Here is a 12,473-nt window from a genome sequence, read left to right as displayed (position 1 = left end):
GTGATTTGGGGCATAGCTACAGAGCTCCACGATAAGCATTTACCTACCTAGGTAGGTATATCTGACCTCGGGATAGACCAGACGCTATAGTTAGTAGACGGTTACATAACTACCTCATCGAACGAACATACCTTTCCCTACAAGTTTCCTGGAAAAGCTCACTTCATAATTTGAGTATCACATTCAGTCATGGCAAAAGTACAAAAGAGTATACCCAAGACTCAGAAACCCTTGAACCCGCTATATGCTGCGCCGGATGATGCATTGAATGAGACATGATCGCACCTATCGACAGGGCATGAGAGAAAAATTACAACCATCGCTGATGTACATGAGGTTAAAGCGGCTGCAAAGAGGTCATATACCAAACAAGAACGTCAAGGTCGTCGATTCGCTGACCTGCGACCGTCCGTCGGAGACTCGGGGGGTTCTTCATCCACAAACCGGACGCTATTTCCCACTGAGCTTCGCCGACCAGTCCGTGGCCGTTTGGAGGAGGTGGATAAAGCGGTCGTGGTCCCAGCTCGAAGTAGTCGACTTGCGAAAGGTGTGCGTAAGGGTGTGGCCGGGGTGGTGGACATTTGGGCGAGGGCTCGTGCACGGGCGGCTCGTTTAGAGGGAGAGGTCGTGAAATTGGGGGTTACCAGGGGGCTCGCAGAAATCGGATCATGGGAGCTCGCCTGAGATGTTGCCGTGAGGTCACTTATTTTGAAAGGTGTTTCTGCCGGCTCTTGATACCAGGGATCGAACATCACTGACCCAGCGCCATCGCCATTTCCAAAGGTTGACATTCGTGCGGGCGTGAAAGATGGACCGGCAAAATCTCGAGCTTCCAGCTTCATTCGGGCCTTATCCACCCAGTCGCGGAACATGGTCCTCGAGTGCTTCCTCAGGTTTCTTTCTCGCATGGCTTCGGCGGTTTCGGTGCTACTGCCCATCTGGAAGATACGAAGGCTGAGCTTGCGAAGAGAAGCTGCCGCCAGTCGTAGAACATGCAATCTGTATACATTGTCTGCTTGGTCTTCCATCTCGCGTCGAATGATGAAAGTTTCAGACATTTGCATCATCTGGTCAAACGCTAGTTGTCGGAAATAGGAATCGTCGGCATCCTGGCAATCCTGGATCCTCTTGGTCGTTTTGTCGTGCCATTGGACGAATATCTCGGACGCGTCGGCAAGCAATTTTTCGCGGTCAACATCACCAGCTTGCTTTTCCATCTCCATGATGGTTCGAGTTTTTGACGACCAGGCAGCCAACGCCTTAGACGCGAGGTTGATCTTGATATGTCGCCGGACTTTAGCATACGATTCTTGCCGCCGTCGTTTGCCGGAGTCCACTTTGGCCTGATGCCATTGTTTCATGGACTTCTTCATCAAGAAATAGAATCGAGCAACTCGAGCCCACCCTTCCATCTTCATCACTTGATTGTGCTTGGATCGCCAGATCGTAAGAGACTCAGCTGCTAGCCGTGGAGCATAGAACTCAGATGCTACATACTCCCGCTCGCGCTGAAGTTGCACTTGATCACGCCAAATGGCAAATTTAGATCGAACCAAATTTTCGGTCCGACGAGCCTCATGGGCTTCAGCATGAAACAGTAAACGGGTGTAAGTGTCCCGAGTGTTTGTCACAAATCGAGAAAATACTTCTCGCTTGATGCGTCGCTCGCGTATCCTTCGCATCAGCTCAAATCTTTCCATTAGGACCCACTTGTACAGTGCCTCCATTTTGATCCGCTCGTCAATTCGAGCACGAAGAGCCAAGCAGCGAAGCGTATCATTCCAGGTGATCCACGCATTGTGTTGGATTCGATAGCGATCTACCTCCTCTGCCTGTCTGACCATATCGATCTTCCCAAACCAATGTGAAAGGGCATTTCGTAGGATCCTAGTATCGACCATTCCAGAGACCTGAGAAGCAGCCGGGGCCAGCCGAGACTGAATTCTCCATTCATCAAAAGTTTCTCTGAGGTCATGTTGGCGCCGAGAAGCCTGGACTTCCTGATCTGCAAGTGCTATGGTTCTCGAATGATGAGACCATATCTGAAGTGCTGACTTCAAAGATGCCCGCTTGTTATGCAAGTCTATTTCTTGGTCGCGCTCTCGGTTGGTTCGCAGGTTCCGAAGCCAGGAAAGAAGTGACCGTCTCTTGAGTCGATAATCAGAAACCTCAAGAACACGCCGGTCGCAAAAGCACCACCACCAGTCCCAAAACGATGCTTTTTGAATCTTTGTGTTGCGTATACTGACTGCTTGTGACTCTGCTGTCTTTAAATCTTGGATCTTCTTTCGCCACGTATTGAAAGGCCTCCGTAGCGCAAAACGCTGGGCCTTCAATTCATTGACGGCAGTGATCTCGCGCCAGGCGTTGAAATATTTGACGCCAAGCACATGTCTCCGAGCAGCAGAGGTGCGAGCTACTTCTTCCGACGTAAGTTGGGCCCAGTGACTGAATGCCTTCGTCATTAGGTATAAATCCCGTGCCCGACTGGCACGCGTCTCAAGATGCTTGAAGAATCGATCTGTTCGGGCCGAGTGACGTTTCTCTTGAATTACTCCCCGCCATGGATCAAAGGCTTGACGGAGAAGAAGGCCTCGGTCGTAATTGACAGCAAGTGTTTCCCTATTTTGGCGAGTCTGTCGGGCTTGGAAGGCCTTTTTCAGCCATTGTGTCAAGATTCGACGGCAGATCGATCGCTGTCTGTACATGTTAAAGGTAGATGCATCCCGAAGTAAATCCGAAAGTTGAGGGCGATAAATGAACTCTGGTGGCGCCTCTTCCTTGTCGAAAGAATCGTGTTCTGGGCTACGCGACATGATAGATTGCACATCTTCGGACTCAGAAGTGTCTGAAAAATCGTACGGGGGTGAACGACGGGGACGTGAGGCTTCGGCCATTCTCTTCGAACGATCACGAGCAACCGCCGACCGAGCAACCACTCCATTAGTCAAGGGAGGTGTTTCCGTGACTCCGTGCTTGCTTTCTGTCCCGTCAAATCTGCTAAGCAACCGCCGACCGACATCCAAGAACTGGCTGATTAATTGGGTCCGATCCGGGGATTTGGCAGGTCCGGAATCATGTCTGGATGTAGGTGACATTTTTGGTTTCGAGAACTCGGGCTTTCCAATTTCAAGTCGCGACATTGACGATCGAGAGCTAGGGCGATTGATTACACTTCTCTGTGTAGGATCCTCGCCAATGTCGTACGTAGTGTTGAACGATGCGCGCCGTTTGGGTGTCGGTGCCACTCCATTCGTAATCGGAGAATGGTCATGGTCAACGGTCCGGCTGTGGGTAACATCCGCTGTATATTGATCATAGTCATGTGTTTCATTAAGGTTCGTAGAGCCATCCTCGCCGATTTCGATCACGATACCCAACTGTTGGAGCGCGTTCTCGAACTTGTCGAAGAGAGTCTCGCCCCGCACACCTTTGCTTCCCATCTTGAACAGGAAGCGCAGGCATGCATGACCTGGGTCCGCATTGACGCCATGTTCGCCAATAACTTCGTCGTATGCTTCGAAGAGCGCCCGGAATGGGAGGCGATCCGCTTCGGGTTTTGTCTCAGCAGCAGCGATAACCTGGTAGAGAAAGCCGACATCTATAGAGGTCAGGCTCCGTTGGATTTAATGAGTAATTGATTATGGCCTACCATCGTCTGAAAGAGATGAGATCTCTTCGGTCACGGCTCGACGCTGAGAGGATATCGGAGGCATCGAAAATTCGCGATCTTAAGGCGCGCTTGTCGCATTGGGGTCATAGAGCTGCAGGACCAAATAAATCATCGCGAAAGCGGGAAGCACCGAAGATGAAAGGCATGCGCAGATAGAGGCACTTTGTAATCAGCAATTCCAAAAGAATAGAAACAATAGACTAAACCCATGCATCAATCGAAGCAACAGTGGGCTGAGCGGGTTGTTTTGGTTGTCGCGACAGAAACATGCAGGGCAGCCACGTGATCTTATGTAACATTCTTGGATTGGCTTCACATCGGAATATTAAGCTACTTCGCATTTCAGGGCTGCATCGTCACCTTATCCTTACAAGATGCCGGGAAGAACTCGCCCAGTTGAGAAGATTGCCAAAGCTTCAGCCCAATGCTCCGTAGAGGTACATAGCTCCCATCTACCTCATCTCAATATTGCCGAACTAACTAGCTTGATAGGTTGCGGCATACGGAAAGTGTGTTGTTACGGATTACAACTCGGTACATAAAGATATGTGCGTCAAAGAGTTTATGCGACTGAAGAATTGCTACCTGGTAAGTAACGAGCGAGTGCCGTGCCATTCGACAGGCTAACCAGCCCAGCAGGCGGCATCCAAAAAGGGCTAAAGAAAGGTTCATTGGGATTGTATGCTGGGGGCATCGGAAGCATCGAAAACACTCGAACACTTGAGGCTGTTTGGGTACGGCGGCGCAAACAGGGATCATTTTGTAAATTATTCTAGGTTGAATTTCGCTAGGTACTGAAGGCGGACTAGTCGTGAAAGACCATATGATTTCATTCAAAGCAATAGCAGTAGGTTAAAAGTAGACTTTATATCTACAAATGCTGTTTTGGATGACTTTCTAAAGCTTGAGAAGGCGCAACAAGAAAGTGGCATTTTGCACCTCCTGTTCTTCCTGCGAAATGGTGCCCTCTTCCTCTCCAGTAGGAAGCTTATCGCCACCAAATGCACTCTGCTCAACTGGGCGGCGCAGGACCTTCTCAAAGGCTTGAGCCTGGGACTTGAAAGCCTCGCCAAGGCCAACGTTATCCGGGTCCGAAATCACGGTGTATTCCATTTTCACGTCGTCGGTGGGAACAAGCCCAGCCTTCTTGCGAAGGCGTTGAACTCGGTTGATAATTTCACGACCCAGACCCTGATGAGCCAGCTCTGGGTACAAGTTCACATCGAGAATTGTCAACACGTCGGCATCCGTGTTTGTTTCCATGCCCTTGGAGTTGTCAGTCTCCTTAATTCCTCGCTTCACAACGAGGTCACCCTCAACGAGTTCAATGCCGTCAACCAAGATCTTCTTGTTGGCGATGTATCCCTTCACGTCATCGCTTGTAATAGAAGGCAAGGCTTTCTTAACTGCTTGGACGGCCTTCTTCAGCTTCTTTCCGAGCACAGGCCAGTCAGCGGACACCGAGTATTCGACATCGTATTTGGCTTCATCAGAGGAAAGAACAAGTTCCAAAACGTTCAGCTCTTCGAGAATGTAAGGCTCAAGAGACTTGACATCCTCAAGATATTGCGGGTCATTATGAATCACGATAAGTGACTTCAACGGGGTCTTGAGACCGATGGTCCGACGCTCGCGCGAGATACGGCCGAGTTCAATAATAACCTGCATCCGGGCAACTCTGCGTTCAACAACTTCGTCGAAGAGCTCTTGGCGCACTTCGGGGAAGGGAAGGAAGTGCACGCAACGGCTGTCTTCGGCACGGAGCGACTCAGGGATGTGGGGAAGAAGGCGCTGGTAGATGTTGTCGGTGACGAATGGAGTGAATGGAGCAAGGCCTCTGACAAGGGTGTACAGAACCTCAAATAGAGTGTTCAGGGCGTGCAGTGTGTCATCAACGCCATTTTCACCCTTGAGTCTCTTGCGGTTGAAGCGAATGTACCAGTTGGTCGTGTTGTCAATCAACTCTAGGAGCCGAGGTACGACGGTATACAGACGGTAAGCGGCCATCTCCTGGTTAATGAACAGAAGCAGGGATTGACAGCTGGCAAGGATCCAACGATCCATCACGTTTGTGTTGGTGCTCTCTGCTGCAGGATTAAAGACAAAGTCGATGTCTGAAGTCTTCTTCAGGAGGGTCACCTGGCCCTCAAAGAACTTGTAGCTATTCCACAATGGGAGAAGCACCTTGCTGACGATTTCCTTGACACCAGATTCCTTGAATCTAAGAGGCTCAGCACGAACGACAGGGCTGTTGATCATGTACAATCGAAGAGCATCCGATCTGTTTAGATGATGTTAATGAGAATTCTTGTTGGGACAATCCTGAAAAGTATGAACAACTCGGGGCTGGAGAACTGGAGAGCTGCGGAACTCACCCGTATGAATTCATGATCAGCGCTGGATCCGGGTAATTTTTCAATCTGTAGGATCAGGCGTAGTTAGATAGAGTCCGGGTCATATCGAGATGGTGCTCACATACCTTTTGGACATCTTTAGACCGTTTTCTGCGAGGACAATGCCATTCACCACTACATTCTTGTAGGGCAGTTTTTGACGCAAGTGAACTCCGATCACGCTGAGTACATAGAACCACCCTCGCGTTTGACTAAAAATCCAACATTAACACGTGAAACCTGACACAAGAGTGGGAAATCGTTAACTTACTCGAGGCCTTCGGCAATAAAGTCTGCAGGGAAACGGTCCTCGAACTCCTCTTTACCCTCAAAGGGGTAGTGTACACTTGCGAAGGGCATACTTCCAGATTCAAACCAGCAGTCAAAGACCTCCGGAACACGTCTCAAAACGCCATTTCCTTTCGAAGAAGGGATCGTGATGTGGTCGACCTTGTCCCGATGAATATCGGTGAGCTCGCCCTCGTAGCCACTCAATTCCCTAAGTTGCTCAATGCTACCAATAGCAACAACTTCTGAGAAATCGTCACTAACCCACAATGGCAACGGTGTTCCCCAGAAACGGTTCCGAGAAATGTTCCAGTCGTGGGCGTTCCGAATCCAGCTGGCAAATCTCCGCTCCTTAACATTGGAAGGGACCCAGTGGGATTTCTCAATACCTTCAAGGATATCAGGAATGATAGGCTTGACCTTCACAAACCAGGATGGCACAGCACGGTAGATCAGAGGGGTATCGGACCGCCAGCAGAAAGGATAGCTGTGAGTAATCTGGCTATCAACAAGGACACGACCATTGCTCTTAAGGAGCTTGATGATGCCCTTGTCAGCAGCCTTGACATTCTGGCCCACAAAGTCTCGGACTTGAGCTGTGAAACAGCCCTGCGCATCAACGGGGTTCGGGGGAAGACGAGTCTCGGAAATGACACCGTGGTTCATGGCGACTTGGTAATCCTCCTCACCAAAGGCAGGAGACTGGTGAACAATACCAACACCATCCTCGGCAGTGACATATTCGTCATTCAGCACTTGGAAGCCATAGTCCTTGAATTCTTCATAGAAGTAATCAAAGAGGGGCTGGTACTTCCATCCGAGCATATCAGAACCCTTGATGCGGTCGACGATCTTGAACTTGGCCTTCTTCGGGTCCTTGTAGATAGTCCGAAGAAGTGCCTCCAGAAGGATGTAGTGTTTCTTTGTAGCCTCATCGTAGATCTTTACGTACTCGAAGTTGGGGTTGGCACACAGGCCGGTGTGGGATGGAAGTGTCCATGGGGTAGTGGTCCATGCAAGTAGGCATGTCTCGGGGTCATCCAGCAAAGGGAATGTCACAACAACGGCAGGGTCCTGCACATCCTTATAGTTCTGCTGCGCTTCGAAGTTGCTGAGCGGCGTGTTGAGGGCGGTAGAGTAAGGCATGACACGGTATCCTCGGTAGACGAGACCTTTATCGAAGAGTTCCTTGAAAACCCACCAGACAGATTCCATGAATGACGGGTTCATGGTCTAAATGACGAGGGGGGAACGCGTTAACGTAGGGGCGCATAATGTCAAACGGACTCTAGCGTACCTTGTAGTCGTTATCGAAGTCAATCCAGCGACCCAAGCGCTCGATGGTTTCGCGCCATTCTGTTGCGTATCTCATAACAATCGATCGGCACTCCTCGTTGTATTTCTCGATTCCGATCTCTTGGACCGCCTGCAGGCCAGACATGCCCAATTTTTTGTCAATTTCATACCTAGGATTTGTATCAGCCAAACCGAACTACACATTCTTGGGTGAGCTTGTCTTGAATTGAAATTGAACTTACTCAATGGGCACACCATGCGTATCCCAGCCAAAACGGCGCTCCACATGGAATCCCTTCATAGACCAATAACGGGGGATGACATCCTTGATTGTCTAACGAAAAGTATTAGACCTACTTGCAACTCATTCGCAAATTGTTGGCTGTGATCTTACCGAAGCAAGCAAATGTCCGTAATGGGGAGTTCCGGTAGCGAATGGAGGGCCGTCGAGGAATCCATAGCGTGGCTTTCCAGCCGAAAGTTCAACTTGGCGATTGAAGGCATCGATCTCCCTCCACCGAGCGAGCACGAGTTCTTCTTCCGCAGGAAAATCCATGACGTGGTGACTCCAGTAGTTTGCGAGAAAAGATTGACTGCGACTAACAACCTCTCAGGGCTTGCAAGTCCACACGGGTGAGTCACCCCGCCTCGTTTTTCTGCCAGTGTGCCCTGTCTTGACCCCTCCAAGTACACCGCCTTCTACAACCAGACAAAGATCATGTGCGCTTGATGCAGAAGATGAAAGGACTCCTGTATAAGACCTTGGCAAGAGTGGGAAAATGCAAAAGGCCAATTATTATATGACTATAACTTGTACATCTTGAGTAGGCTATGTGGTGAGCACAGTATTTCTACCACCTACTTATACTGCAGCACAGGATATACTCTTCGAGCAAGCTAACTATACTCTTTGAGGTGTCGTCAACCATAGGCTCAGCCCATGCAGGCTCTACAAGGGGCAAACAAAAAGTGCAGGAAAAATCAATTAATCAATTGAATTCATTTTCCATCTCTCTAACTCCTTTTCTTCCCCAGTCCGTCATATGTCCAATTCCCAAACGTGTCAAACAGATACCGATAGCAGTATTAAGAAGCAAGAAATAGGCAGAAAGCTGGGCCCTCATTTACTTTTTAGTACCGATTATACCCTCCTCCGCCTTGATTGTGGGAGTAGTAGTCTCGTTGCTGCCCACCACGGCCGCGTCCTCCACGATTACCTCCTCTGCCTCCACGATAATCCTGCTGGCCATAGCCTGGTTGATGACCACTGTTGTACTGACCACCCTGGTTGTACTGATTTTGCTGGCCATAATAGTCTCCAGGTTGTTGGTAGCCGTGTTGGGGAGGGTGCTGAGGTGGGTACTGGTATGACATTCCGCCACGTGGAGGGGGAGGCGGTCCTCTGGCGTAGCCTCCGTACCCTTGGCCAGGGGGAACCCATCCAGGAGGTACCATTGGGGCCCCACCGGGACCTCCGAGACCAGGTTGTGGGCCGGAATTGAACTTCGGATCAAGATGAGCGGCGAATGGGTTCGGGCGGTCACTCGAGTAGTTCATCCGGCCGCCACGTCCTCTGCCCTGGAAAGGTGCGCCACCGAATGATCGGCCCGAGTTCTGTGATCGAGTCTGGGTGGCTCTGATATCGTTTGAATCCAGCATTGGTGTCGGTAGCTTCACCCCGCGTAGAAGCATAGACTTGTGGACATGAGAAGATTTCGGGATCGTATACATGACCCTTTTCATCAATTAGTATACGAAGCAAATACGGAGATGGAGGGTTTGGAGGGTGACAAAGGGTGAAACTCACGTGAGAGAACGATCGTCATCAACTCCTGGCATACCATGTGCCTCCAACGGCGAGACCAACGAGCTGTGGGGGATATAGGTCTCGCTGCGCTCGACAATACCGGCAAGGCCGCCACTCACGTCCTCTTTAAGGGGATATTGTGCCGGACCGGGCTTCTTGGAGTAGAAGTTCGCGACAAGGTCTTGGTACAAGGGGTTTCGGTCAGATAGCAGAAGAACTTCCTGACCATGAGTGTTGCGACTCTTTTCATCCTCAGTAAGGAGAGGATATACCTTCGCCATGGCGTTCAGAAGACGAGTCTCGTCAATGAAAGGAAGAAGAATCACGCCTTGCCAGGCAAATTTCTTGCCGTTCAAGTCCAGGGGGAAGTCCTCCGGGTAAAAATCGATGATCTCGCTATCGGGGCTTTCCATGAGAGGATGGAAAACTTTCGGCAGTGCGTGGTTAGATGAGGCAGGCAAGACTCCCATGAGCTGTTCAAATGGTTTAAATATCGTGCCCTTCTCAAATTTGACGTCCATATCGGCGATATCAACGAAATCAGCAGCTGTACGTTACGTGTTAGCTTCTTTCCGGGAAAGACGAAGGAAAAGATGAAAGAAGAAACCTACCAAATGGCGCATAGTGCCTCGGGTAATACCAAGTCTGCCATCAAGTTAGCTAAGCTCAATCGTATAATTAAGTAGGGATCGACGACATACCCAAGAGGGGCACCCCTGGAAGTAATAGCGCAAAACCCAACAAAGACCAATCGCATATTCGCGAGCGACCTGGTGGCGGAATTCTAAATCTTTCGGGTCCACGCCGAATTTTTGCTCATAGTATCGATCGGCATATCCTGGCTCCCACAGCTTGACAGTGTCTTCTTGGGGCTCATCTTGTTTAGGCTTCTCAGCAGCAACAGTAGCGGGCAGAGGAGAGTCTCTGCCCGGTGTTCCTATCTCGGTAACATCCTGTTCAGCTTCATCCGCCTTTCGTTTTCCGAGAACCCCGGGAGAAGTTTGTTCTGGGGTTTCACTTGATACATCCTCGCCGTCTGTGGCTGGAGTTTCGCTGTCTCCAGCTCCATCCTGTTTGCCCTTCATGAGTTTACTCTTGAGCACAGCAGCGGCGCTCTTATTCTCCATGTTAGCACGGTACACAGCTCCACGGTTGATGACCATGCTGTGTGTCAGCTCTCTGGTCTCCTTGTTCAAGTGACCTCGGCCGGGTGTGATGAGTTCCATGGGTGGGACAGGCTCGCCGCCGCCACCGCGAGAGCGATCGCCAGCTGTTAAGTCATACTGGGGGGAGCTCCGTCTTCGCTTTTGAGCACGCTCTTCGTTTCGAGCTGCATCTTGCTCCTTGCGTCTCTTCTCGTTTGCCTGCTTTCTTTCATCCGCTTGCCGACGACGTGCGAAGATAGCATCCTCTTGCTTCGCCAGTCCTTGCAAGATAATTTGAGCGTTTTTCAACTCGACACTTCCATCTTTGGTAAGGTAACTTCCCATGGCAGGGAGACTGTCACGCCAGATCGCGATCAGGGTATCAATTCCGTTTTCACGAATATCCAAAGAAGGCAGATGAGGAAGGAAATCGTTTCCAACGAAGAAACACATGAAGACCCAGTCATCCAGAGCACGTTCAAGGTCGAATGGGAACGGTTGCTGAGGAACACGAAGCTCCACAGCAAGATATTCTCTTAGCACAGCGACATGGAGCCAAATGAATGGCTTCAGGGGGGCAGCGTGCTGCTTTTCGTCGAATTCCCCACTCTTCTCCTTTGGGCGGCCTAGACACTCCTCAGCCTTGTGGCCGTTCTGTCCACAAAGTCTGCACCCGCGAGGCCTAGAGTCTTGAGCAAACACGTCTTCACGCAGTACACGGAAGTAAGGTTCGTGGGTACCAAGACCCAGCATAATCAGATCAGCGTCCTTGGGTTTGAAATTAGTGAACCGACAAGACTAATTTGAAATATTCCCACAACTTACTAGACCATAGATGACATGACGAGTGTTTGGGTCGTGATAAGGCGAGGCTCGCTGCGATCGCACAAAATTCATGATCTTGTGCTCTCCTTCTCCTGGGACCGTGGCATCCGAAATGATGATTTTCAGCTGTCAACGTCAGTGTGTTCATTGGTACCAATAAAAGAAATCAGAACATACATTTTCCCAACCCGGGTCAGTGTTGAGCTTGTAGGCAATCCAATACCGTAACGAGGCGGCAAGGATATCCATGAAGGGCGTTCCTGGCGTGATAACGTTGCTGTCCCACGTCTTCTGAACAACCTCCTCCCGAATCAACTGTTCGCCGGTCTTCGTAGCATGCTGCTGAGCAAGCATCTTGTGGAGCTCCTCCTTCTTCTGGTCATTCTCCTTGGCCTCTTGCGCCGAGCGGAATCGACGCGCGCGCTGCTGGTTCATCTTCGCTCTTGGGGCGACACCATCTATAGGATCGGGGTTAGTGGACACCGCCGATTTGGAGCATACGAGGGAATTGAAAGCGCCATTGGACTGTGCACATACCGATAGCGATCATGAGAAGCTTTCTGGGGCGCACCATGTTGACCACTCGATCAGTGTACTTGTAGATTTCCATCATCATTTCCTGCTCATCCGCTGGGGGAGGCTTCCCCTCGGGATGGGTACATGGATGAACAATACCATTCATGTCCAGGTAAAGGTTATCCTGCTCCTCGCCATTCGGGTTCGGACGAGTGATATCGATTGGGATTTCTTCCCCATCGACCACTTGGGGCTGCTCCTCAATAACCGGAGAAACAATCTTCGGATATTTGTTGGAGAGCCATCGGAACAGCGCGGGGACACCCATGATGGTAATGCGACACTCGTGTGGTCAATATTTGGGAGTTCGGGTACTGTGGTGTCGCAATCAGTTGAATGCTGTTCGTGCAGGCGCTGGCGCTGGCGCTATCTCTCTGTTCGTGAATGAAATACAACCCTAGCCGGTCCACATGAGATACAGACTCCTTTGAATCACGTAATAGAGGTAAAAGAGAGATGCAACCGCAGAT

General features: G+C 50.3%; 4 protein-coding genes across 4 annotated transcripts; 1 reads left to right on the top strand and 3 right to left on the bottom strand.

The window, feature by feature from the left end:
- Positions 1-377: 377 nt before the first annotated feature.
- On the bottom strand, positions 378-3,716 carry N7525_010548 (Sfi1 family protein; the record flags this gene model as incomplete). Its single annotated transcript, XM_061215132.1, has 2 exons — positions 378-3,601; positions 3,653-3,716. The coding sequence occupies 2 exons, from the start codon at positions 3,714-3,716 to the stop codon at positions 378-380; spliced, it is 3,288 nt and encodes a 1,095-aa protein (XP_061067644.1).
- Positions 3,717-4,047: 331 nt separating this feature from the next.
- N7525_010547 (uncharacterized protein) lies at positions 4,048-4,333 on the top strand (the record flags this gene model as incomplete). The annotated part of the gene is made up of 3 exons (XM_061215131.1): positions 4,048-4,110; positions 4,166-4,261; positions 4,313-4,333. The coding sequence occupies 3 exons, from the start codon at positions 4,048-4,050 to the stop codon at positions 4,331-4,333; spliced, it is 180 nt and encodes a 59-aa protein (XP_061067643.1).
- Positions 4,334-4,570: 237 nt separating this feature from the next.
- N7525_010546 (isoleucine--tRNA ligase ILS1) lies at positions 4,571-8,206 on the bottom strand (the record flags this gene model as incomplete). Its single annotated transcript, XM_002561465.1, has 7 exons — positions 4,571-5,954; positions 6,049-6,093; positions 6,153-6,278; positions 6,338-7,587; positions 7,652-7,820; positions 7,893-7,984; positions 8,045-8,206. The coding sequence occupies 7 exons, from the start codon at positions 8,204-8,206 to the stop codon at positions 4,571-4,573; spliced, it is 3,228 nt and encodes a 1,075-aa protein (XP_002561511.1).
- Positions 8,207-8,781: 575 nt separating this feature from the next.
- Positions 8,782-12,271, bottom strand: rat1 (5'-3' exoribonculease Dhp1; the record flags this gene model as incomplete). Its single annotated transcript, XM_061215130.1, has 7 exons — positions 8,782-9,385; positions 9,458-10,004; positions 10,069-10,102; positions 10,159-11,370; positions 11,428-11,553; positions 11,605-11,885; positions 11,965-12,271. 7 exons carry the CDS (start codon positions 12,269-12,271, stop codon positions 8,782-8,784), a joined length of 3,111 nt encoding a protein of 1,036 aa, XP_061067642.1.
- Positions 12,272-12,473: the final 202 nt, after the last annotated feature.

Source organism: Penicillium rubens (genome assembly GCF_028828025.1).
Source record: "Penicillium rubens strain IBT 27055 chromosome Unknown utg000004l_segment0_segment0, whole genome shotgun sequence".
In the NCBI taxonomy this organism is placed as follows: domain Eukaryota; kingdom Fungi; phylum Ascomycota; class Eurotiomycetes; order Eurotiales; family Aspergillaceae; genus Penicillium; species Penicillium rubens.
This window is presented reverse-complemented; position numbering and strand designations above follow the sequence as displayed.